This window comes from Terrapene carolina, unplaced genomic scaffold (assembly GCF_002925995.2).
Source record: "Terrapene carolina triunguis isolate 2854851 unplaced genomic scaffold, T_m_triunguis-2.0 Scaffold166, whole genome shotgun sequence".
In the NCBI taxonomy this organism is placed as follows: Eukaryota; Metazoa; Chordata; order Testudines; family Emydidae; genus Terrapene; species Terrapene triunguis.
Window position 1 is genome coordinate 1,927,014 of NW_020664517.1, and position 27,162 is coordinate 1,954,175.

A 27,162-nucleotide genomic window follows, 5' to 3' on the forward strand; every position below is an offset into this window, starting at 1 on the left:
TCATATTCCGTGCCACCCTGCGCAGGAGTTCCTGGTGGACACGGCTATCTCTAGGGGGCAGCCCAGAGGCAGAGGTGCCCGCCACCGCCTCGTCTGGGGAAGATGACGAGGAGACTAGTGAGGAACCTGGGTTCTCCTGACCCTCTTGGTCCTCAGGGACCTCCTGCCCCGCCTCAAGTTCCGTGCCAGCCGCTCCAGGGGTGGGTTCCAGAGGAGGTGGTACAACCGCCGGCTCCTCTGCACCCCTAGGAGTGGGGTGACTGGCGCTGCCTCCAGTGGTCATGAAGTGTGAAGCCTGGGACTGTGCCCCTGGGCCTGGTGGTCTGCCCATGGGGTCCAAAATGGCCACTGCTGGATTGGTACCACGAGCGGGGTCTGTGCAGCAAGCCGGATCTGTGCCGATATGAACGGTGCAGAGATTGGGACCTACTGCGCGAAGGCGATCTGCACCATGAGCGGGAGCGCTGGCGGGACCTGGAGCGGTGCCACGAGTCAGACCAGCGCTGCGAGTGTGAACGGCGCCGAGACTCCGAGCGGTGCCTCGCTTCTGCAGTCTGAGTCGAGGGGCAGAACATCGCTGGCTTCCCTCGAGACGGTGCCGCCCGTTGTGGTATTAGCATGGAGGGTCGGGGACCTCGGTGCCGTAAGTGCAAGGAGTTCTCGCGCAGCCTCGAAGGTGTCTGGGGTGGAAGGCAGTTCTCCGTCCTCCACCACCTGACATGGGGAGTCCAACTGCGCCGGACTCGACGGTCTCCCTCACAGGGCCGAAGTTGACGGTGCAGGCTCCAAAGTTTTCGGCACTGGGGGCTCCTCCCTGCGATGCGCCCCATTGGCCGGCTCCGAGGGGGTGGGTCCCGAAGTGGGGGAACCATTCCTCCCCTGCTTCTGGTGCTGCTTCTGCGCTGGCGAATGGGATCGGTGCTGGGTCGTTCCCGCCGGCTTCGATGCCGGGAGCAGCGGTGCCGCGGGTCTCGACCAGAGTCCTTCCGTGATGCCATCTCCACCACTGCCGCCGGGGCACTGCACACTGCAGAACTCGGCGCCGGGTCCTGCCACGCCGATGCGGGTTGTGGTCTAAGTGCCGCCTCCATAAGGAGCTGCTTCAGTCTAAAGTCCCGCTCCTTCTTGGCTCGGGGGCGAAAGCCCTTACAAATCCTGCACTTTTCTGACTGATGAGCTTCCCCCAGATACTTTAAACAAGCGTCGTGGGGGTCGCCCGTTGGCCTGGGCTTGCTGCAGGACTTGAACTCCTGGGACTTGGGCATGTAAGTCCCAAGGAGAACGCGGTCGGGGGGAGGGTAAACCCCCCAGCCCAACAGCTAACTACTAACTAGCACTACAACAACTAAGAACTAGCTATGAACTAATCAACTAGGGGATAGAAACAGTCGGAAAGAGCAGCTTGGGAAACGTGGGGAGCTTGCTGAGCAAGTCGCCACAGTTCCAACGACCGTCACGGGCGGTAAGAAGGAACCGAGGCGGCGCCAGGTCGGCAGAGGCATCCATAGAGCGCTATGGAGGCGCCACTCCAGGGGGCTCCACGGCCGACCCAACGGGTGCTGCTGGGGGGAAACTTTCCGACGAGCGTGCACGCGGCGCGCACCTACTGGAATGGATGTGAGCAGCCACTCGAAGACGAAGTATGTGCTGAGAGCCGCATAGTACCTTCCACGCACGGGCAATTACGCTGTTTACAGCCGCCGAGGAGAAAGCACCATGCAACCCTTGGCCTGCTCAGGCAGCCCGGCCTGCTGGGGTAACGGTGTGAACAGGGAGCTGCCAACACCCTGCTCAGGAGGGGAAAGAACAGGTCTCTGCCCACAGGAGGTGATGGCTGGGAGCCGGGAGCCTAGAGTGGGGCAATATGGGGGCAGCTGTCCTGAACTGTGACACAAGGGACCAGCTGCTGCTCTAGCCAAAGGCTTTTGGGAAGCCACTTGAAATGCAGATCTCAAGCGGTCTAAAGCCCAGGACAGGTGGCCACAGCAATGCCCCCAAACACTCCATCAGAATACACAGGAACCTGGCTCCGTGCCCTGGGACAGGCTCCTGCTCCATAAGCCCCGGCCCTCCTCACTGCTCCGCCGACAGGCTGAGGGGCTCGGGCAGGCTGAACGGCACATAGCGTACCTGCGGCGTTGCTCAGACACACTCCCTGGGTTACAGACCTACTGGAAACGGGGCAGGGCGGGATGGGACTCAGCCAGCCTAGGCCCCTGTCCCTCCTCCCCCAGCCGGGCCTGTCACACAATCACACTCATCAAAACTGCAGATGGCAAACCAGGCCTGACATCTGCTGTCCCCACCACGAAGGGACACGACTGCACCATGGACGCTGGGATGCTCTGCCCCAGGTACCACCCACCAGTGGGCAGCCCTTCGTTACAGCCTGTGGCACGGGCCTGGCCCTGTCTCATCAATGTGACACACAGCGTGACGGCCCCCTGCCCGCCCAGCTCCGCCACTGTAGTCTCAGCCCTGCCTTTGGATTGGGCTTTATGCAGCGGTTGGTCCCAGTGGCCATGGTCAGAGCTGGAGCGGGACATACCGGGAGCTTGGGGGGCGGAGGGGAGCTGGGGTCCGCTGCTGCTCGGTGCTAAGGACCCTGGAGCTGGGACCTGGCCCTGTGAGCCTGTGCAAAGCTCTGGGTTGTTCCCGTGTCGGGTTTGACCTTCCAGGGATGGGCAGCTCGGGTCTGGCTCTGAGCTTGGCTGATGCCCACCTGGGTTTTGCAGGCAGGTTGAGAGCCTGTCCCACTCGGGAGTGGGGGCTCAATGAGCTTTCTCCAGGGTGCGGGAACAGGTGGTTCTAAGGGCTGGTGTGCAAAATTGATCCCCGCTCTCCTACTGGTGGACAGATCCGGACCCTCTCCCCATAGGAGAGCCAGGCTCCTCCGAGGGTGGGGGGATATTGTACAGACTGGCTGGAGGAGGTGGCTGCATGGGGCACTCCCTGCCCCCCAGACTCCATGTATAAGCAGTTAAAGGGACACTCAGATTCATTCCCTCTGCTTTCCCTTGGCACTGGCAGAGCCGGCTTTGGGCATCCGCCGCACGGGGAGGCAGGTTCAGTAGCGGCTGATGGGGAAGGGCTGCGCTGATGGGTCAGGCACTAACGGCACACGGGAGCTCGGGGTCAATTCCCGGCTCTGCCCCCGACGCCCTGTGTGGCCATGGGCGAGTCCCTTAGGATGAGTTGTGAAGGGGAGCCTCACGCCCACCGGGGCCATCGAAGGTCGGCCCCTGCCCCAGCAATGGCACAGGGACGACGCCACCGCCCTGGGTAGGGCCAGCAGCACGGGGCCGGCTCAGACGCTGGGGCAACAAGGGCCAGGGAAAGGCCTAGAGAGAGGTGGAAAAACGAGAGAAACCCAAACAAACATCCTCAGAGGTGACTTCCCATCCCCCAAACGGCCAATGAGTCTGTGTCGAGCATGGGTCAGCATTCCACTGCCTGCTCCCGGGACGGCACAGACACCGGCTGTGTGACTACAGCTCAGACTACGGGCCCGGCCGCGGCTCTCCAGCCGCCCGCGCCGACCCCGGGGCCCGGCCGCGGCTCTCCAGCCGCCCGCGCCGACCCCGGGGCTCTGGGCATCTGCAGAGCCCTTTGAAGCTTACAGTCTGATCTGAAGGCCACAGGATCTTTCCCACTCACTTCAGTGGGCTCTGGAGCGGGCGGTTGGCCTGACTCTGCACGGTGCTGAGTGAGTTCGGCTCCCACTGGTTGCAGTGGGGGTTAAAGGAGCTTGGCACTGGCTGGATTTGGCTCTCTGCCCTTCCCCAGTCAGCAGATACTAGTGCTCTGAAGTTACCCCACCTCCTGGAGGGGAGACTCTTGACACTTGCCCACCAGGACAGGGTTTTGAAGATCTTTCCTCAGGACTGAGAGGAATGGATTTATTTTACGCAAGCCAATCCTCAGCACAGGGCTATCAAGATGAGCCAGCCCCACTCTAAACAAAGCAGCAGCCATAAAAGCGGAGGGAGAAGATATTCCTAAGCCTCCCACCTACAACAAGTCATCCAGAGGAGGGTCATTTCTAGAGGAGCCGCCACCTTAACAGAGTCCCCCTAACCACACCTGGCCTTGTTCCATCTCTGTGCATCAGCTCTCGGCACTGCTCTGGGAAGGGCAATCTGTAGTTAACTCCTTCTGCAGAGCTACAAGGTCATACTGTGATGGGAGGCACTGAGAGGCCCCACTACAAATGGATACGGGCAACCCAGAACATTGTCTGCAGCCTGTTCCGTCTTCTGATTGGGGCTGCCCAGAATCCTCTCCAGTGCAGGAGGGCGTAGCAAGGGGGAACCCACGGCACAACCCCCAGGGGCCCTGCTGCTCCTTGCCAGCTTGTGTCACACAAGGAGGAGGGCTGGAATTCGGGAGATCAGACCACAGGCTGGATCCTGGGTTGAGGAGCTGGGAAGGGCTGAGGGAATGCCACTCATCCAGCAACTGGCAGGAAGTTAAGCCCAGCGGAGCAGCAGGCTGCCCAGGGGAAAGCGGCATTTCTGCTGCACTTGTGACCTACCCAAGCGCCCGAGAGGGGAGCGAGCAGGTGGGGAAGGAAATGGGCAGTACGAGGATTAAACGTTTCTATGGATAGTGAGACCATCTGGCTCTATGTTCTCCTGCTTCACAGCACAGGTCAAGCACTGGCAGAGAGGGGCTGGAAAGACACTTCCCTGGAACGGAATAGCCTGCGCCCAGGGGCTCCTTCCCCTCCCTCAGACACTGGCCACGCCTGCAGCAGACAGACCCCTGGGCTCTTGGCCTGCCTGAGGAATAAACACACCCAACCCTGCAACGGTCTGCTCACACTTCGCAGCTTCCTCCGAGCAACTGCAGCAGGGCCGTTTGCAGCGGCCCACCGCTCAGGGTACGTCTGTCCTGCAATCCCGGGGTGACTGCAGCTCCTTCGGCCTGTGACACTGAACACAGCTAGAAAACCCCTGGGCACCGTAACTTTGCCAGCCTCACCCGCCCTGTAGAAGCAGCTTCCACTGACCCAGCTACTGGCGCTTGGGGAGGTGGAGTTCCTGGAGCGATGGAAAACCCCCTTCTGGCCTGTAGCCGGCAGCTACACGGCTGGTGCTCCAGCAGCACAGCGAAGGTGCCGAGCGGTGCCACTGCAGTGCCAAGAGTGCAGACGTGGCCTTAATCGGGCTGGCGCTGGCCCCAGAGCAGGGGCTAGTGCCATGGTAATGAATCCAGGCTTGCTCTGGGACCTGAGCACGTCTACTGGAGCTGCAGTTACCCCCTAGGATTCCAGCATCGGCAGGCCAGACCCCGCCATGCACAAGGGGCACTCAGTGACCCCCTTCTCCCTGGGAACAAATGGCGGACATGGGCCAAATCTCCAACCCACGCAGGAAGTTTGGGAGACGCTGATCCAGGCAGGGGAGAGGGCCCCCAAAGGGCTCAGTGGGTGCGGAGGGCAGCCTCAGCCCAGGCGATGGCCATCCCGGGGGCCTTCCCCAAGGAGCAGCAGACGCCAGGCAGGGACTTTGCCATAATTCTTTTATTTCAACGTGGGGAGCTTTTACATTGGTACAAATCTATTTTCAGGCTAGAAATCTGACTCGGACTGAACCATTCCTCTATATACACATACATGATGCTTTCAGGGGGGCCATAACTGAAGGCTGCACTGCCATACGTACAATGGGGAGGTGGGTCCGAGAGGGCTGGGTGATGCACGCACAGGAATGCAAGTCCACAGGGCCAAGAGCACTGGAGGATTAGATGGTGCTGTTGCCACGGGGAGGTCAGGGCAGTGCATGTCTGAGATCCAAGGGGCTGGCTTTCCTTTCGGGACTGCAGCACATGACTGCCTGCCTTGGGGGAGTGATGGGGGAGGGGGAGGCAAGGCCAGTCCAGTCACACGCCCACAGACACACACGCTTGTTTGAGGCTGGAGGTAGCAGAAAATGCTTTTACACGTCTTCCCTCTGGCCTTACTGGCCCAGCTGTGCCATCAGCTGACTGTTGCCAGGGAAGGATTTGTAAGGCAGAGTCCAGGGGTGGGGGTGGAGGGGGGCGGGCGTGTGGCTTCATTGGTCCGTCTAGTCCCCTCCTGCCGCTTCCCCACATGCTTGCTTGTGATGCTCTGGAATTTTGTGCGGCTGGGGTGTTGGGCTCCGGCATGGGCTCCGGAGATCCTTCCCCAGCTGAGCGCTGTGACCACCTCCGCCGCCTCTCCCCTGGAACAAGCCCCCTGCTGGATCACACCCCCTGGAACCCACGGCAGCAGCCAAGTCCCTCCGACTCCCCTCCCCAGGTCACTGTCTCCATGCACGCCAGCAGCAGCTGGTGCTCAGAGGACGACCCTTCGGTCTGGGGGCTCTCCCCGGCCAGCCCGCTGGTGTCTCACTTCCAGGTGCTTGTTCTGGACTCGCTCAAAGTGCTGCAGCAGCTCCAGGTAGTCGATGTTGGTGGCGGTCGCTTTCTTGAAGCCCAGGGTGGTCTTAGTGCTGTCTCTGGGGAGAGGAAGCAGAGAGAGATGAGAGGGCGTGTGCCAAGCACCCAGTCTGTTACCACCCCCACGCAGACACCACACACCGGAGCTCCCTGCCCCACGGGCCAGACGCTTGTGCTCTCTCAAGAGTCACCCCCACACCAGCAGCGTTAGACAGAGCTGCTGCCCTGCGTGTGCGGTTCCTCAGGTGTCATTCACGGCGTGTGACGCTCCCTCCCAGGCCGGGGGGCCTAGCAAGCTGGGGGCACCAGGCTGCTTTTCTAATCCCAGGGTTCTGCGGAGACAGTCCAGGGCCCCAGCTGCAAGGCATCTCCCCCGGCTGAGCAGACAGCGCCCGGGACGCCAGCCTGCCTGAGTGGGAAGGGCACGCCAGGTTACAGTGCTGCAGCCAGTGCAGAGGAAGCCCGCAGCGCCGGGGAAGTTACTGACCCAATGGGACCAAGGACCAGAGCACCCAGCCGGGCCGTGGCCTCGTGTCCTTTCAAAGCCAGCCCCACACACCCACCAAGGCCACTGCCCTACAACCCTGCTGGACTGCCCCCCATGCCCATCTGGCTCTTCGCTCCTGTCCGACTGCATCTCCAGCAGGGCCGGCCAAACCCTGCCTCGGATAGTGCATGCACCAGCCCCCCTCTGCGTCGGGAGTCACTGCTGCCACATGTCCCCGTCCCCCCCCAGAGCAGGCTGCCCACGCGCCCCACCCTGCCGATCAGCACAATGGGACAGGCTCTTGTCCCACCTCGTGCCCCCGTCTGTTCCCAGAAGCCCCGAGGGTGGGGGGAAAACGGCCCAGCCCGATGTTATCCCCCATGCCCAGTGCCTGTTCCAGCCCAGCTCCAGCTGACATCACAACAATGGGGCCGGTCGTGTCAGGGTTCCTGGGGGACGCTCAGCCCCAGCCCCTCCCTACTCCCCACGGGGCTGGGTCAGGTGAGGCTGCAAGAAGGAGACAAACGTACACGTGGGAACCCGTGGCTCAGAGCCAGAACCGCTGCCTGGGAAGGGGGATCCGGGCAGGCTGGGGCAGGAGAGGTGGGACTGTCCCGCGGGAAGAGCACACGAGCACACAGACCCAGGAGGGTGGGGCAGTCTGCCCAGGGCCGGGCGTGCTGAGGGACCCTGGGCCTGTCCCTGGGCAGGAGAGAATGAGCTGCTGGAGGCGGAAGCAGTCTGAGCAGCCACGGGATGATCTCAGCTGCCCTCCACCCTCCCCTGGCAGGGGAGAGAGCCTGGCCTAGTGCCAGGCGGGAGCGCGGGAGCTCCCCCTTGGGCTGACCGAAGGGGCACAGGTCCAGGCTAGTGCGGGATGGCTCAAGGGGGCTCCGGACAAAGAGGGTCAAAGCACTTGGACTCCTGCCGCCAGCGCCCACAAAAGCCCCGTGGCGTGCTGCTAAAAACAGGCCGTCTGGGCGGTTCAGCGGCTCGCCAGGGTCACGCAGGGGCAGCGGCGGCACTGGAAATAGAGCCTGGACTGTCAGCCAGCAGCTCTAACCACAGGCCAAGCTGGCTTGCTCCGAGGGTGGCAAAGCAGCGACTGCAGCAGGATGATCCTGGGTGGGAGACCCCCGTTCTCAGGTACATGCCCGTGGGAGACCAAGCCCTGTGCATTTCAACTGCCAACAAGCTGCGTGGGCTCCACTCAATTACTGCCAACTTAGCGGCATCTGCTTTGCAATTCTGAGGGTCTGGCTACACCCAAATTGCCCTGGGTTAGTGGAACCAGTGCAAAAGGCCTTGGGCACAGGCTTGTTCTGGTTCATTGGGGTTTAGTTTCAACCCAGTTCTAAGCAACTTATGCTGCATGGAGATAAAAGCCGCCCCCCACCCACGGGGTTGGACTGGTTTGACTCCGGGCAGGTCTCCACTTACAATGCTGCCCGCGTCGCGCTCCAGGGAAGAAGCTACCACTTCTCCCGCCTCCGTAGCGATGGCAGTGGGGAAGCTCTCCTGCCAGCCCAGCGCTGTCTACACTGCGGGTTAGACTAGGTAACTGGTGGCTTTTTCACACTCTGAGCGACAGTTATACCGATGTACGTTTATAGTGTAGACCAGTCCTAAAGTCTGTTTAGACTCACACCTGAAGTGAAACCAGGGCAACGCTGCAGGGAGACCAGGCCCGAGTGCCGGCTCCAGGGCTGTCTGTACTGCGGGCACGAGGAGGGCGAGGGATCGCCCACTGGCGCCATGGTGTGATGCGTCAAGGCTGGCAGAGGGAGCTCCCTCAGGCTTAACTAACTGATTTACGGGGTGGCAAGTGTGGTGCTTGGGAAAGGGACGCACCTAACAGCACAAACAGGCGCTGAGGGACCTGCCTCAGTGCAAGACACGAGAAGTAATTCTTCCGCTCTACGCCGCGCTGATTAGGCCTCAGCTGGAGTATTGTGTCCAGTTCTGGGGCCCCATGTCTGGAAAGATGTGGACAAACTGGGGAAAGTCCAGAGACAAGCAACAAAAATGATTAAAGGTCTAGAAACCAGCTATGAGGGAAGATTGAAAAAACTGGGTTTGTTTAGTCGGGAGAAGAGAAGACTGAGAGGGGACATGACAACAGTTTTCAAGTACATGAAAGGTTGTTACAAGGAGGAGGGAGAAGAATTGTTCTTCTTAATCTCTGAGATAGGACAAGCAGCAATGGATTTAAATTGCAGCAAGGGAGGTTTAGGTTGGACATTAGGAAAAACTTCTTAACTGTCAGTGGCTAAGCACTGGAATAAATTGCCCAGGGAGGTTGTGGAATCTCCATCATTGGAGATTTTTAAGAGCAGGTTGGACAAACACCGGTCAGGGATGGTCTAGATAATGCGCAGTCCTGCCAGGAGTGCAGGGGACTGGACTAGATGACCTCTCGAGGTCCCTTCCAGGCCTACGAGTCTACCGATGCTCCTCAATCCAGACCTGCAGCCCCCTGAGTAATTCCAGCCCGAGAGCCCCCCAACAGCTCTGCCAATACCCTAAATCCAGACCTGGCCCATGCTATGCCACTTAGCCCCCCCCGAGCTCTTCTGATGCCTCTCCATCCAGACAGGCACCCCCTGCTATTCCACTCCTAGTCCCCCAGCCCCCCGGCTCTGCCAAAGCCCCTCCATACTTATGCTCTGGGAAGGCCTCACTGTGCTGGGTGCTGCCCTGAAGAACCTGCAATCCAAGCGCAAGAGCACAGAAGAGGAGGATAACGCACGCGGCTATTCCAGCCCGTGTCTCCTCCCACCCAGCTCCGCCAAGGCTCCTCATGCTGTGCACCAGCCCTGCTATTCCAGGAGGGGAAAGCGCAAGGCACTAAAACGCCAGTGTTCAATCCTTTCCCACAGCAGTACGGGAATCCCAGCTCCTGCTGGCTGGCTCTGCGCCTCTGCCTGCTCTGCTTAGGAAGCTGGACTTGGCCAGATCATAAAGAGCGTTTGTCTCCTCGAGATTAATTGGAATTAGGAGCAAACCTGAGACCCGGCTGTGTGTCTGAGGTAGTGCTCCCCACCCTCGGCAGCGCTGAGACACTGGCGGGAGGAGAGGTTTCCCCTGGCCTGGATATTTGGGGGAGGGAGGCCAATCCACAGAGCTTGACATTTGGGAAATCAACAACCCCTACCTACACACACAAGGTGATTAACGGAGGAGGGGCAGAAACAGACAGGGCCTGTTTGTTGAGCTTTGAGGAGCTTAGAAGGGGAAGAAAAAACAACCCCCCACTGAAGGCTTAACCCTTCAGACACCCACTACATGCTGCAGAGCAGCAGAGAATATCTCCGAAATGCTTAGCCAGACAGCGCTGAATGGCCCAGTTTCTCCTGCTGAATCAGATGCTGCCTGAGTTCCTGTTTCCAGCCAGTGGGTATCTCCGCTCAGTGGCTGGGAAGACAGAACCGCTGGGCGAGGAGGTGGCAAGCAGCAGCCCTGGCAAGGAGCAAGGTGCCAGTTTGCTGGGAGGTCAGCACTGATTGGGGGCCCCCGGGAGGGGGCGGGAACAGATACTGCTACTCTGCTTAGCAAGTGGCTAACGCTCCCTTCAGAGCCAGGCATGCTGAGCCAAGCGACTGGCCTAGGCCGTGTTATGCCTGGAAGTGCCATGCAGTGCTTGGGGAAACTCCTGCCATGGCTCTCATCTCACAGGGTCCCTAGGGCCCCTGCTGAGTCTCCCTCCTGGCCGCCTTGTTCCAAGGAAGCCCTGCTGGGCAGCTGAAGGCGAGCGTGTCTGCCCAAGGTCCTGTCTACACTGGGCCGGGACAGTGGGGGGAAACATGCGGCCAAGATCCGGCTCATGGTGCTTGTGGTGTCAGAGCAGGCAGGGCTCATGGGCTGACACCATGTGATTACCTGGGTCCCTATCATGACCACAACATACTATTTATTTTCTCTAAAGCCATAGATCTACCTGGCTTGGCTAGCTCTGCTCCCAGTCCAGTGTGGACGAGACGCAACAGAGCAGGCCACGCACTGAGAAGTAACACTTCCTGATCCCCCAACCCCCCACTACTCCACCGAACGCAGGGGATGAGGTTCTGCCAAGCCCTTTGCTCCACTGAACTCACTAGGGAAGTGTGGGGCAGACCCCTGCTACTCCCTTGGTAGGTACAGCATCCCCACAAGCCCAGCCCCACTGGCCAAGTATAGTGCCCACTTTGGGTTACTGCCATGGGGCAGGACCGTAAGACAAATGCTTTGAGGCTGGGGGAGTTCCTTGCCCCTGGCTTTCCACCTGCACTGCTCAGAGGCTGAGGGGAAGAGCACAAGGCAAAGAGAGGCCGGAGGAGCACTGCTAGGGTCACAGGCAGAGCGCCCAGCAGAGTGCAGCCCCACAATGCCGGCTGAGAGCTGGTCACCTCCAGTACACTGCGCTGGGCTGCTGTTGGCATTTACTTGTGGGCAAACGTCCGTGAAGCCAAAGTGCAAAGAGCACTAGCCTGAGACAAGTGTCATCTGGGCAGGCACCGAGTCCTGCAGGCAGATGCCAACGGGAACGCCGCACCCCTGCAGCACCACCACTGCTGCTCCAGGCCTGCGAAGGGATGGCCAAGGGCACCTGCAACGAGCCTTTTGCCACGAGGTTTGGCCTCTGGTTGCTAGTGACCAGAGTGCATTACCAGCTCCTTGGAGGCTCATGTAAGAAGGATCGATGGCCTTAGTCTTGTTCATAGGGGACAGGTGGCCGCTTCCGTCACCGCTGGCCCCTCAGCAGACAGGCCAAGATGAGGAATGGGGCACAGAATCCCCCCCAGCAGCGAGACCCTCCACGGGAGGAAGGACGCGCTGGAGGCCATGGTACATTTGTTCGGGATGGCCAGTTGTGCTGCAGTTTGGAGATGTAAAGCCTACAGGGAGTGACAGCACCCAGCTCCCTTTCACACGGACTGTGGCACTCGTGAACCCGGCCCCCCACAGCAGGATGGCCAGCATGCTAAGCCACCAGGCTGCGGCTGTTTTAAATGCTGCCAACAGTCTGTGTTAGGCAAGGTTCTGGCGTCTCTCTCTGGAGTTGGGGGTTTCTCTGAAGACGACTGCCGCGTGGTAGTTGAAACCTCAGGAACCACAAGAGGCACCGTGGGCTAATAGGTAGGACACTGGATTGGCCATCCTGGGCTCTAATTCCAGATGTGCCACTGGCCTGCTGGGTGACCTAGAGAGAGGCACACCTCAGTGCCTCAGGTCCCCCCCCTCGTCTTGTCTATTCAGACTGTAAAGCTGTGGGGGCAGGGATGGCCTCTCACTTTGTGTCTAGCGCAATGGATGCAGAACTGTAACAGACTAGAACGGACGTGCAACTCTCCTGTGCCGACCCCCACTCTTGGATTAAGAGATTAACCCAAGGCTCAGTGATGGTCAGACTGGGGAACCCAGGGAAATTCACATCCAGGGATAAATGCAACAGTCTTCTCTGCAGAGAGACGTTTAAGAAGAGAGCTAGTCCGTACAAGGAGTGCAGACAAAGGAGATGGGACACCTTGATGGAGATGGAAAACCCGCCAGGCATCTCTGTCCAGGCAGTGGGTTGACCCCTTTCCCCCACGGCTTCCCCCTGCCCCAGCTGGCTCTCCCAAGGAGGGGCAGCTTGCTCTGTTAGGAGAGCGGGCTTCGATGTTTAATGGAATGTAGGTCACAGTTAATCAGATGCTCAGTCTGTCTGACAGCTCTGATTGCTCCAAAAGCCCGTAGTCGGGAGCGAAGGGAGGAAAACCCTCCCCCCCGAACATACACACAAATATAACTGCTCACACTCAAAAAAATACCCTGGCTGAGAACAGAGGCCAATGCTCCTGAGCACACAGGCCGGGGAGCGTGAGGCTCTGGATAACGAGGGACTAGTTAAAAGGCAAGGATCTGCTTTCGGCCCATCTTGGAACGTTGTCCCCATGGCTTTGCAGAGGAGGGATAAGGCTTTAATGTCTCCAGAAGGGATGTGCCGCCGCTGAGGAGCAGCCCTCCCAGCTCATTAGCCTGGACTTCGAAAGAGCTACTTCCCCGCCAAGTGGGGCAGCCCAGCCGAACGGAGATGGGGTGGGCTCACCTGGGCCAGGGCGAAGATGTTCCCAGGAGCCCTCCCCACCACAGCCAAGAGACGCCTCATCAGTGCCAAGAGAAGAGGAGAGCCACATACACTGGGACATTTTATGCCTGGCACCGGTTTTATGATAGCGAAGAATTAACAGCACAGGCTGGAGACCCTGGCATGCCACAGCTTCCCTCTCCCAGGAGGCCTTGCCTGACCGGCCACTCTCAGCCCTAACTGCATTCTGCTCCAGAGATTTCATACCATGGTGGACAGATGTCCAGCAAGGATCAGAACCTGGCCGCCCTGGGCCAGCCTGAAGAGCAAAGCAGCAAGGCAAGCCCTGATCTCTGGCTCCAAGCCGGAGGGCCCCAGCCACTAGGTCCTTGGGTCAGCCTCCCCTTGCTGCGCCGTGTGCCCAGCTGGAGGGGTCCACACTCCGGCTGGAGAGCTCGCTGCCTGCAGCAGGATGCAGAGCTGGCTCGGTATACAGTAGATGGGCATGCCGGGCTGGGCACTGCTGAGGTTCCTGGCCCAGTCTGCACAGCTGATGTCTAGGTCCCTGCCCCCTAAGCAGTGTCCCAGCCAGTCCGTAGAGTTGACGCCAGAAGGGGCCATTATGATCATGTAGCCTGAGCTCTGGCGTAACCAGAATCAGGTGCACTGAGGGGCTGTGCTGCTGCCCAGCAGCGTAGGGGCCAAGAGCAGCAGATACATCCCAGGCAGGCGACTGTTGGCGAGACGGCAGAGCAGGCAAAGGCGATCAATGGCTCGGGCCCAGCAGGGCTGCTAGCACTGGTGTGTGCGCTGCAGTGGCCGGCTAGGGGGAAAAGGGCTGAAGCAGCTCCCAGGGTAGGAGGCTGAGTGTGAGACGCGCTGGCTCCCCACGACGCCCGGTGCTGGGTAGGCTCCCCGGGGCTGTTCCTAGCAAGCTGGGGCAGCTGAGGGGAGCTGCGCCGGTCTCCATTCAGTGTAAATCTGCTCCAGGGCTCTGCTTGTTTCCATGGCGACCCTGCAAGTGAAATTTTCCATCCCGGATGCCAAATGCCTGTGGATGAGGCACAGCCCTCCAAGGGTTACCAAATATAGACAAAAGCCGAGCGAGCGCTGCACAGTGCAGGGCAGGAGCGCGCCCAGAGCAGTGGCAGGCGGCAGCGTGCAGCAGGAAGCCTCAGGCCTGACACCCAGCGCTGCGGGCAGGTGCCTCAGAGCAAGGCCCTGCTGCTGCTCGCAGAGAAGGGGTCAGGTCTGGCCTGCCAAACGGCTCATACGCCGTAACGCTCCAGAGCTCCACACGTACGTGGTGCCCGCAGGCTGCTCTGCCGCCCTCGACTGCTGCAGAAGGCATCTCAGCGATGTTACCGGAGGGGGAGAGTCGCAGCCCCCGCTCTGCTCTAAACACATGCCCCTGCCCGTGTCACTCTCCAACTACCCACTGCAGCCCATGAGGTCCCAGCATGCATTGCTCCATCTTGATGCAAGCAGCCAAGTCTCAGGCCCTTCGGTCCGTACAGGTCACGGCTTTGTATTAAGGATAAGGGCTGCCAAGCTAAATACAATTAGCCGTGTCCTGCGCACTGGTCACCGCCCCACAACTGAGCACTATTCTTCCTCAACAGGATTGCCCTTCGACCTCCCCACACCGGGCTGCGAGGGCCCCAGCCCACGCTGCATCACTGAAGGAGTGGAGGCAGCTCAGCACCTGCAGGATTGGACCTTCATAAGGGATGTTGCCGAGCCAGGCGCATATCGTATCGGGAGCTCTAGGTTTAGGACCAACGTGGGCTGTGCCCTGAGGATACCACAGACACTGCTGGCAGGAATGCAAGAGGACGGCATGCGCTTCCAGGGCCTCTAGATCAGGGCAGTCTCTGCAGAGGGCTGGAGTCCCAGCCTCCCTGTGACACTGTCGGGGCCATAGCGAAAGGGGAAGGAGTTACTCCCCCAGCTGGTGTCACTCACGTGGTCTGCAGGAGCTCGGGGTTGGGGACGCACTGCAGCCGGTGGGAGAGGAGCTGGAAGGCACTGCTCTGAGGCAGAAGCATCAGCAGCCCGTAGAGAGCCTTGATCAGGTAGGGGTTATTCTTCACGTCCAGCAGCTGCAGGCGCAGATCTGTGGCCAGAACAGACAGGCAATCAATGAAGGTGAAAACAATCCTTCCATCCGGCAGCCAGACCCCCCACCAAGCCCTCTGCGTGGGTGCAGAGAGAGATCTAGGTCGTTCTTTACAAACCCACCCCAAACTTCTCCCAGTTGGCCCAGGAAAGCACCTCCTGGGTGCCATGCAGCCATCTGCTTTCAGAGGGCCTGGCAAGCACAACCCCCCGAGGTCCCGTTATTCTCTACCCCACAGACTGCTTTCATGTACCATTGCTTCCAACACCCAGGAGTCCCCTTCCAGCACCTCTAATGCCACAGCAGCTTTGTGCCCCTCCCCCTCCGCTAAGCATCTGTGCTTCCAGCAGCAGCACACCCAGTCTGAGTCAGGAAGACACGCTCCCTTCTAGGCCACTGCTTTTGCCCCTGACCTGCAGGCCCGCCACCGTCCCCAGCTCCTCTGCAGGGATGTGATGGCATTTCTCAGGCACAGCCTGAATTTGGATTCCTACACCAACAGAGGCAGGCTCAAAACAGGGCAAAATGCTGCATCTTTTCAGACAAACTGCATTTACAAAGCACCCCACGGCAGAAGGACATTGCTACGGAACCCCTGCAGAACGAGACCCGCCAACGAACCGGGGCTGCAGCTCACAGACCCCTCTCCTTTTAACCCTACTGACATGGGCCAGGTAGAAGTGGGGAGGCTAGGACTCCTCCTTACAGTGAAATCATAGAATCACAGAATAGCAAGGTTGGAAGGGACCTCTGGAGGTCATCTTGTCCGACCCCCTGCTCAAAGCAGGACCAACACCAACTAAATCATCCCAGCCAGGGCTTTGTCAAGCCGGGCCTTAAAAACCTCTAAGAATGGAGATTCCACTACCTCCCTAGGTAACCCATTCCAGTGCTTCACCACCCTCCTAGTGAAATAGTGTTTCCTAATATCCAACCTAAACCTCCTCCACTGCAACTTGAGACCATTACTCCTCGTTCTGTCATCTGGTACCACTGAGAACAGTCTAGATCCATCCTCTTTGAAACCCCCGTTCAGGTAGTTGAAGGCTGCTATCAAATCCCCCCTCACTCTTCTCTTCTGCAGACTATATAAGACCAGTTCCCTCAGCCTCTCTTCATAAGCCATGTGCCTCAGCCCCCTAATCATTTTTGTTCCCCTCTGCTGGACTCTCTCCAATTTGTCCACATCCCTTCTGTAGTGGGGCCCCCAAAACTGGACACAGTACTCCAGGTGTGGCCTCACCAGTGCTGAATAGAGGGGAATAATCACTTCCCTGGATCTGCTGGCAATGCTCCTACTAATGCAGCCCAATATGCCGTTAGCCTTCTTGGCAACAAGGGCACACTGCTGACTCATATCCAGCTTCTCGTCCACTGTAATCCCCAGGTCCTTTTCTGCAGAACTGCTGCCTAGCCATTCGGTTCCTAGTCTGTAGCAGTGCATGGGATTCTTCCGTGTTTAGAATGGTTTAGTCATCTCACAACAGAGTTAACACACTGGTTTCTACCTTCTAGCCCTGCAGAGCCAACACAGCTAAGAGAAGGAAGCTGGATTCAATTCCTTGTTGAGCGTCAAAATAGAATTTAGTTAATTCCAACCACAGGATCAAATCCCACCTCCGGTTGCATAGGTGACAGGAAGGGAAGCTTGCAACCATGGATGAGGCACTAGACTAAGGGCTTGTCTATGCTTTAGAGTTCATGTGGATGAAGATATGCTGTGAATTTAAAGGTGCAATAGCTGCTCCAGAATAACTGTATGTGTAGACAAGCTCTAAGCACTTAGCTTGGTTCTCAGATTCCAGGCAAGATTGCAGCTCCAGCAATTAGGAAAAGCCATCTTTCTCGTACACCGAGCAGGTCTGATTTGATCTGGAGGCAGTGACACCACAGACATGGGATTGCACAATGCCATTTGCAGTAGTGCTGTTCTGAATAGCACGACACTTGCACTCTATGCATCTGAAGAAGTGAGGTTTTTACCCATGAAAGCTTATGCCCAAATAAATCTGTTAGTCTTTAAGGTGCCACCAGACTCCTTGTTGTTTTTGTAGATACAGACTAACACGGTTACCCCCGATACACGACACCGTGAATCGCCCAGAGTGGGTGCTGAAGAGGAACAGACATACACATGCAGAAATCAAGCAACCCCTGCAGAGATTACAACCGCCACCACCTGCATTAGAAGGAACGGTTGGAGTGCAGAAATCCTGCAGCGGGCCAGGTGGCCTGTGCCATCACCAGAGACTCTTTAGGAATGAAAGAAACACCTCCAGGCCTACCCCAAAGCCTCGCCAGCTGTGAACACGGCACAGCCCTTCCTAGTTACTGCACAGCACAAGCTACACGACAGACAGAGCAGCAGCAGAGTGAAGAAGAAACCAGCAATAAAGAGAACGTGAGTAGCAATTCTGAGTGCCCCGCTGTGCTGCAATGGCTCGAGAGCCAGAGTACCAACCTCCGGGCAGACTCCTGGGTAGCGGCCCCACCCCACGCTGGAGGGGAGTTCTAGCCTTCTATTTCACCAACCAATTGTCACGTGCATACTCCTCGGGCACTATAGCAGTCTCAACAGGGCCACAGGGAGCCCCCCTCTGTCCTGCCTTTGTCACAGATGGCCCCTTATGCCAGGATCACAGCAATATTGAGGTTACTCCCAGGTCCAAAGGACCCGCCACGTACCCCAGCTTAATTGCACCTGAGATCCCACACAAAGACAACACTCGTAGCCAGTACGATAATAAACTACCTCAAGGTGTATTAACTAGGAAATAGAAACCAGAGTTATTGACAAGGGTAAAGCAGGCTAACACACACACCAATGAGTTCCAATCTTAAATTTCAAAATGAAACAGATGCTTCTATACTAAGGAAGTGCTATCCGTCCTTTAGGGCTGACCCAGGCTAAGCACTGGGGATCTTTTGCTTATGCCTGGTAATCCTTGCCCCCCAGAGTCCAAGCAGCATAAAGATACCTTTCCTCCTTGTTAGGGGTTTTAATTCCCTTCCCCCTTTCTGCTCAGAGCTGCAAACTCAACTGATGAGTCATGCAAGCGAATTCCTCCCATCTTCACGGGGCTGGGGAAAGTAAACAACAAAGTCTTTTGCCCTCTTTAAGGTTCCGCACTAGTCCCTCGGGTGTCGCTGGGCAGGAACTAACTCCTTCCACTGGAGACCAGCATGTCACACTACTTAGTGGCTCTCCCCGGTCTGGTGAGCTACACAGTCACAGAGGCTTACAATGCAAACGCCCACATATTCCCTCGCAATATGGGAGACGGATGCTAGAAGTGAGATTAATGCAGGCAGCAATTTACAATCATTCCATACGCACTAAAACACACTTTGAATTGTAGCACCTATTTTAACAACACTAACACACAAGCGAGCCGGACTGGTCGCAGCTCTGTATTTGTCATTGTTCAACTGAGACCTGGGGTCCTGGGCATGAGCCCAGGACCCTGCCCTGCCAGCACCACTCGTGGCCAATGCAGATTGGTTTTCCGGTCACTAACCTGTCTCTGACCTACAGATCTAGCTCCAGGCAGGAGAGTTGGATCTGAAGAGCAATCCTCACTCCCCAGTGTGCCTGCGAGGCGGAGACCTGCTGCCCGCTGTATTGCTTGCACATCACTCCCTGCAGCAGATCTATGCTAGTCGTAGTCCTGGCTCCCCTGGTGAACTGGCCAAATCACCCTTCTGGGCCTGTTTCCCCATCGGTAAAATGAGGATGACGAGACGGACCCACCTTTGTAAAGTGCTTTGAGATCCCTGCCAATCGCCTCTCCCCACCCACCTACTCTGCCAACGAGCCTCCCTCCGGACAGGGGGCAGAGCCATGGCACTCACATTTCCATGTCTGCCTGCCCAGCCCTGTCAGCTCCCCGCCGTGCTCATGTGCAGGTCCTCGGAGCTCTTGGAGAGTCCCTCCCTTCCCAGCCCAGGGCCAGGCATTTCCCTATATCCCACCTGATGTTAGCTGGTTCCCCATCTCAGGGGCAGGCAGCCACCTGGTGCCCCCAGAGCTCAGCAAGCCTCACTGTAGGGGGAGGGCTTACAGAAGTGCACGTCCTTTCCACCTTTAATTTAACCCATTCCCATCTCAATTAACCAGCCAAGACCATCTCTTCCCCCTCCTCACTCTATGCCAGCCCCGCAGTCCTGGGCTTGTAGCATTACAGGAATTTCCATGGCAACAGGCTGGGATGCAGCAAGATTTCGGAACAAAGCCAGCGAGAGAAGGGGATAAAGGAGAAGATGGACCCAGGGGCCCCGACAGGAGATCATCTTGAAGGCGACCCGAGACTGGGATAGATTAGGAAGTGCTAGGTACTTTAGGGTTTTAGCGTGGATCGGGGAGGCGAAGCTGCACAGAAATCTGTATTTCACGTCCTGGGCCCATGGCTTAGGTGGAGCAATGGTGTGTGTGTGGCCTGAAGGGAGGTGTATTCAGCCCTGATGCCCGACCCGGGCTGTTCAATGGAGCCGGTAAAGAGCATCCATGTCCCAAGAACACCAAACGTTGCTGTGGAGAGCCAGCAACTTCGCCACATTTGCACCCTCTCATCAGGCAGCACCGCGAGCCACTAGTCACACTAGGGACGTGAAATGGAGCTTAAAGCTCAACTCCATTCGCTGCTCAAGGAGAGAAGTGGGCAGGAGAAGAAGCATGAAGCAATCACTACCCACAGAACAGGGCACCCAGCCCGGTGCCAGCCGTGATGAGGTGGTGGGAGGGCCCGCAGCCCAGCTCAGTGCAATGAATCTGCACACACTGCTTGAGCGCTACCAACCCTTGTAAGTGCAGCCCAAGACGCCAGGGGTAAGCGAGGCACTTTGGGACAGGTTTCCTTCTCTCCCATCTTGCAACGCAAGGGTAGCTAGCATCAGGCAGTCCCACCTCTCGGCTCTGAGTGCCTAAGGAAAGTGTCTGTCACAGGTCACATGTTCCTCGCGCTGCCGATCCTGCTTACCTGCCCCACTGATCTAGGTGGAACTGGGCCAATGGCACAGGCGGCTGAAATCAAAGGGCTGCTAATGCTGCTGCACGGCTTGAGCGACGGAGCAGAGCAGCCGGGTATGAATCAGCTGGGGTGAGCATTCCAAGCCAGGGCGCCCAAAGCAGGCAAGGCCCATGCCTGGGGCTCCCACTCACCCCGGATGGAGGAGCATGCCCCGGTCAAGTTGCCATCTGCAGTTGCTGTGTGAAGTGTGTCACAAGATTTAACATGGTCAAGGGCCTGTCTCCTACATGGCACTGGGATCATGTGACACGAACACCCAGAATCGGGACAGGGATCCTCCAAACCCACAGCCACTCTACTTCAGGGGCACGAACACCAGGACATGGAGAGGGCACCCACAGCTTGACTCCTGTGCCCCCCAGGGCATCGGTAGCTGCAGCTTGGCACAGGCCCCTTGCCTATCACCCGATTCACTGTCGCCCACAGAAGTTTGCCACACAGGCTCTCTGGTCCCTTTACCCTTCCTGAGCAGCTGCTGCTGGGTGTGTCAGGAACGTGGTCCCAGCTCCAGCACTGCAGTGTTGCCAACTCAGGTGGTATCTGAGGTTCCGCTCCAAGTTCCAGCTCCTGGAGTCGTGATTATGCAAAACTCAGTTTTCAATTAAAAGAAAAGTTTCTAGCCTCATGGTTGCAGAGAAAAGCTTGACCATGAGCCTCGTGTGCACCCGACCAGCTCGGACCAGAAGGGGAAGGACCAAGCCCAAATTCCCTGCTTTTATAGGTCATGATTTTAGGCCAATCTCATGATCTTTGGGGGCCTGACTCCCGATCTGTGTATGTTGGGGGTTGGCGATACCATATGTGCACATGCTCTGGGACATCATCATCATCTCTAGAGCAGGGCTGGACTAAAGCCCATCATGCCACCGCTACAGCCCCACCCCTCACTCAGCAGCAGCCACGTGGGGTCTCCTTACCAACTACTGGAGCAACAGCGGGGCACCCTTCCCATTAGCAGCAGTACCGAGCACCCCCCCCCCACCTCAGCAGCCAGGTGTATCTGATGAGGGGGGACAAGGGCAGGCCTGTTGCACTCTTCTCCTGCCATATATGGAGTCCTCTTCTGTGGTGGGGTTAGTGGGCCTGCTCTCAGGGCAGTGGGCCTTGGAGTTGGCACCCCACTGAGAAGCATGGGACAGTTCATCCTTCTCTGAGCAATTCTTTCAGGCTCTCTCAGACGCAGGCAGACGTTGCTGCACTGGTTACACTCAGGTCACATTTTCAAGCTTTTCTTCCCACTCACGAGGGCTATAAACTTCCTTGGTTTTAAAATGAAAGCTGAGATTCCAGTGTAACCACATGACTCCAGCAGCTGAGGCCCCAAGCAGGGATGTGTAATACTGTGCCTTGGTCCAGCCTTGAATTTCAGCATAGGTGCTCTGGGAAGCTGAACCCTCGCTCTGCATCCACGGTGACAGCTGTTTTCTGCAGCGAGTAACTTTATCCCTTTGTTACCATCACTTCCGGGGTTTCCCAGTCCAGTGAGGCTGTTACATGTTGCGCCTTGCAGCCACATCCCCTTGTGCTGAGATCACAACACAACTCGGAAGTTAAGCAGTGTCAGGTTGGTCCAAGAGCTGCAGAAAGCAGTTGGGGTAACTCAGCGGCCTTCTGCTCGCTGGCTCTCTTAGACAGGAGGGACAAAAGAAATCTGCTGGCTGAGCCAGTCCATCTGACTGGAAAAGACAGTTACCTGTTTCCATAACTGGTGCTCTTTTAGATGTGTTGCTCAGGTCCATTCCATGACCCGCCCTCCTTCCCCAGTGTCTGAGTTTCCGGCAAGAATGAACTGAGGGTTGGGGGGAGCTGGCAGCGCTCCTTATTCCATGGCATATACGTGTCACTCCAGAGGGCACCAGAGCTGGTCCACTACGGATACCACAGAGGGGAAAACTCCCGGGACCGGTGCACATGGCGAGTGCGCACACCTAACATGGAATGGACATGAGCAACACATCTCGAAGAACACCAGCTATTTGCTTTCCTCTGATCACACTCAGTCCCATTGATCAGTTCCTAGAGTGGTATCTTTCCTTTATTCTATTAATGCTCATTTCCTCGACAATACTTCTCAATCAGAGTCTGCATGTGGATTTTAGAGCCCTTAAAATATCGCTCTTAAACCAGAAATTTTGGTCTCTGAGCAAAATTTCCCAAAGGAGCAGGCAGACAGCAAGGAACATACACAACTTACATTCTGTGGAAGCTGCTAAAGGTAGGGCTCAAACCCACAGTACATGGGTCCAGCTGAGAGTCAATGACCACAGCACGTCTTCTTGAGCCACACATTTCCCATGACAACATACTACCTGGAAATCCTTGGGCTCTTAACCAAGCCCTAGACTTGCTGTGCATGAACATTTCATTGTCTTTGGCTCAAGCTACTAACATGCCAACCTGGAGTCCGTTAACTTAACCCTGAATAGCTTCAGTATAAATCTGCCCTCCTCCCGCGAGGAGCAGTGGGTGCCGTACACTTGCCAAACTCAATCCTGTGTGGCTGAGATAAGTTTGGGGATAATCAGAGTCATAGTCTGAGCCCCAGGTGTGCACAAAACACAAAAAACAGGTGATTTTTGTAACATGATATTTTCAGGGGGGGGCTGTATCCCAGGAACCCCATGCTTAGATGACCCCAAATTTGGACCATTAACCTTACCCCACATTCCCATGAGGCACAGCAAATTTTGAGACTACCTGCATCAGCAAGTGGATTTTAGAGCACTTAGAATAGACAAACACAACAGCAGAGCTGCCACTGCACTATAATGTATCTGAAGTGGTAGTTTTTTACCCACGAAAGCTTATGCCCAAATAAATCTGTTAGTCTTTAAGGTGCCACCGGACTCCTTGTTGTTTTCGCACTATAATGTTCTCCATCTCTCCATGTATATATCTTCACACAGAGACAGGTATCAGCTTTCCCATGCCACTGCCCTGAGCAGCATCACATATACACAGACTACGTGCAGAAGCCACACACATGAATCTAAGAGGCTCATTTGGAATGGGTTCCCTCTGTTCTTTCCATCTCTTTGTTCAGTGCCAACGCTCTTAGTACTGTTAACCTACATTCGGAGCGCCCTCCCTCCGTGCTGCAGCGATCCAGCGTGTCTCTGATGGACAGTTCTACTGGAGGTCTCACACCGCTCACAGCAAAAAGTCTCATAACTTCTGCTCTATTTATTTGTGCAGCGCTGCCACTTGTGATGAAGGAGCAGGGAGGGGACATGCCCAGGGAGCCTGAGCATGCAGACAGTACATGCACCGGGCGCTCCTTCCCCCACACATGTACACACGCTCCGCTACTAGAAAGCAAATTATGGAAGGGCTCCATATGATCCTTACACGTGAAAATTGGACACTCAATGAGCTGCACCAGCTTGTCTACCTCAGTCAGGAAATCCACTGTGACCTCTAGGTCCCCGCTGGACATGTCTGTTAAGGAAATTCCACCATAAAAGAGGAGCAGCCTTGGTCACCGCTGACCACAGTTTAAGTAGCCAGCAAAGAGGCAGATACTTATCTGTAGCAATAGGAATAAGATGCAGTGCAGATTACCCCCTGCTTCTCTCTTCCATGCGACCAATTACTGCGTATCTGCTGGGGTTGCCCTGCACACCAGAGTCAGGTTTCCAGCTGTACCTATCACACCTGCAGATGGGAAATCACTGCCCAGCAACCAGTGTGTGCATAGAATTACCTGGCTGGCTGCACGCAAGTGCTGATCTGGAAACGTGACCGAGTCTTTTCTAAATATGGGCAGTAAAATATTAGTGTGTGTGAGATTTTGGTTTCTGGCTTATTTTGATTTCTGCTCTAACCCCCCCCCCCCTCCGAGCTCCTACTTCAATGTAACTGCTCCGTTCACCACCTATCCACCCATACCATCAAGCTGCACACAGCTGACTCCTACAGGAAGCCGCACAACAAATGAGAGTGAGGGGAGGGTACATGATTGGCAGTGGCTCAAAGTAGGAGGTTGAAGGAGGCTGCAAGGAGGTGGCCTAGAATTCAAGGGGACCTGGAGTCAACTCTTTAAACCAAGAGTCTCTCCAAGCCCGGAGAAAGTCAGGCTGTCCTTCAAGCCAGCAGTGGGTTTATCAAATGTGGGCCACAGAGATCACTGTGAGGAGCTCTCCATAAGGAAAGCGAGTGTTACCATTAGCATTGTGACAGCCTCCCCTTGCAGTCGGCACAGGGCTCTCGTGGCACCAATCCAAAGCGTTCCCATCCCCTAAGATGAACTCTAGTGCACAGCAGAGGGGATCACTTAGATCACTATCAAGCCTGTGCTTAGGGAAATGTACTTCGGGAGTTTCATGTTTTGCTGGCACATGGAAATAATCATTATGCTCAACATAAACAGTGATGTCAATGGAACTACCGGAGAACCACAGAAAACTGGTCTGGGTCCCGCCAGCAGAGCCCTCAGCTGCTGCCTCTGCCCAGGGCTTTCTAAACAAGGAAGCATTTTTGAGGCTCTGGATGAGCCGGCCAAATAAACCAAGGAACCGAGTGAAGAAACACTCAGCTGAACTAGCAACAGGGGCCAAGGCAAGCCGAGAATCTCACAGGAAGGGTGACAGCTGGATCACACTTGTGCTGAAAACTAAAATAAAGCAGCAGACCGAGCATGAGCCCATAGGCCCCATGTCTGCTGCAGGAATGGCCATGATTAACCCTGGTTCAGATCCAACCGGGACAACGCTCGTTTTCTGTCTGCATGGAGGGAGACAACCCCTCCCCCCTGTTATAGCACAAAGGGGCCGACCCCCAAGCCGCCACAGGCGTTTCTAAGGACAGACAGAGGCTGCCCTGGGGCATGTGTCGGGGGCTCCACTGCTTGTGAAAACTCTTTGGGGCAGTGACTCTATTCAACCCCTGGCAATAGGGGCTACTGTAATATGAATAGCATTGCACGCATCAGCACTAGGAACGCAGCGCAGGAGCCACCAGCCGGCTGTCATAGCAGCAGCTGGGGGGGCACATGGATCCCAGGGTGCATCTGGGATCAGGAGCAGGGGAGAGGAAGGTCAGTGACCTCAGCCAGCTGGCACAATGCCATCAGCTGCTCTCTGTGTGGGGCTCCTCTGAGTGAAGGGCCTGGGACTGGAGACTCCTGCCTTTGCCTTCACCCTGCCCAGGGCGGCCGCGGGGCTGAGCTTTGTACCCCGTTAGAGGGGAACGGCCCCATTGCACGGTGGGGCTTTAAGGGCAGCAGGGTGACCCCTCCGAGAGCTGCATGAGGCAGTGGTCTCAGCTGCAGAAACGGAGCCTACAGAGTGGGTGCCTGCCAGTGTAAATGATACAGGAGGAGGGGACCCTCCTCTTCCCCAGCCATTGTGCTCCCTGCTGGGGAGATAAACTCAGCCCTGCGGCGCTTTCCTCTCTCTGCACCCACAAAAACGAACCAGAGGGAGAAAATATCCAGCCCCAGTCCAGGAAACGCTTCCAGGGCCATTACTCTCGCTCCCGCAGCAAGGGAGGTCTCCTGTGTAACGAGGGGAGGGTCGAGCTGGTGGGGGGCCGACCGGCGCAGCGAGGCTAAGGCAGGCTCCTTGCCCTGGCTCTGCACAGCTCCCCGGAAGCGGCTGCAGGGGCGATCAAGGAAGCTCTGCGTGCTGCCCCCTCCCCCAGCGCCGGCTCCGCAGCTCCTGTAGGCTGGGAACTGCGGCCAATGGGGCCTGCGGGCAGTGTGCACTGCGCAGAGCCGCCTGACTGCACTTCCGCCTAGGGGCCGGACAGGCAGGCCGCTGCCAGGAGCAACGCTGAACCAGGGCAGGGAGCCTGCCTTAGCCCCGCTGCGCCGCCGACCGGGAGCCGCCTGAGGTAAGTGCTGCCCGTCTGGAGCCCGCACCCCGAACCTCCTGCCCCAGGCTGGAACCCCTTTGCGCACCCCAACCCCTGCCCCAGCCCAGTGAAGGGGGGGAGAGCGAGCCCGGAGGGAGGGGGCTGGCCTCAGAGAAGGGGTGTTTGGTTTTGTGCAGCCCTGCGTTCCCTCTCTCTGCAGGGGCTGAGTGCTGTGCTCCCAGCTCCTGCTGGCGGAAGGAGCTTGGGCTCGTGCTTTCTGCTGCGCTTAGAGCAGCGAGTGAAGGAGTGTGTGCTGCCTGCCCCTCAGAGCGGGCGCTCACTCCTCTGCGTGATCCTAGACCCGCAACTCCATTCGCTGTCCCACGTGAGCCAGAAAGGCTAGGGTCCCTGGGAACTGTGGAAGGCTGGCTTCCTGTTCACGGGTGAGGTTACGGGAGCACCGTAGCCGCTGGCCCAGAAGCAACGTCTTTGCTGCAGTCTGTCACAGTCAGGTCATTCACTCCACTGTGGAGAAGGAAGGAAAACGCAGTTTCTAACCACATCATATAACTCTCCGCTTAAAACCATTATGGAGCAGGGCAAGAATGCTGCTCCTCGGAGCTCCCAGCTCATCTGAGGGGAGGGGAACATAACGGCAGCCAGAAGAGGTGAAAGGGTGGATGAATTCAAAGGAGCTGCTCAAGTGTATGCACGTGTGAACAACTCCCGCGAGCCGCGTCCTTTGCAGCAACCTGTCCTGGCAAACAGGTGAGCTCCCTGGCTGGAAGCGTCTAGGCAAATCGCTGACGTGCTGCTGACCCAACCCTGATTGCCACCTTCTTAGGGGCTGCTCTGGAAGCACATCCTGTTTCCTGGGGAGAGCCAGGCAAAGGCTGCTGCAACGGCAGCCTGATGGATGAAGGAGAGAGTGGCTGTAGTTGTGATGTGTGCACATCACGCCCAGGAGACGACTTGTCAGGAAACTGGCCATCTCAAAGAGATTCTGATAGATGCAGGTCCAGTGGCCCTGAAGGCCTCTTCTTCAGCCAATGCCCAGGCAATAGGGCAAGCTTGGTCCATGCCGCCTCCCACCAACAAGCCCCAGCCCTGACCCACAGATCTGAGTGGGTCCCCCGTTAAGGATGGGCAGAATAGGACGCCCCACGCCCTCCATGTTCTCCCTCCCCATCCCCACAGAAGCAGCATGATCGAGGAAAGAAACTGTCAAAATGAGCACCTCAGCCTCCCCAAACGTCTTCAGGCCTAA

At 57.2% G+C, this 27,162-nt stretch overlaps 1 protein-coding gene across 1 annotated transcript in view; it reads right to left on the reverse strand.

Moving 5' to 3' along the window:
• Nucleotides 1-5,524: 5,524 nt before the first annotated feature.
• Nucleotides 5,525-27,162, reverse strand: part of LOC112119563 (protein VAC14 homolog) — a 177,605-nt gene continuing 155,967 nt past the window's right edge. The window contains exons 17-19 of the mRNA XM_029912028.1: nucleotides 23,451-23,530; nucleotides 14,922-15,072; nucleotides 5,525-6,482 (exon numbers count right to left, since the gene is read on the reverse strand). Of these exons, the coding sequence (XP_029767888.1) occupies nucleotides 6,320-6,482; nucleotides 14,922-15,072; nucleotides 23,451-23,530 (394 nt within the window). The 3' untranslated portion in view covers nucleotides 5,525-6,319. The remainder of the gene's footprint in view (nucleotides 6,483-14,921; nucleotides 15,073-23,450; nucleotides 23,531-27,162) is intronic.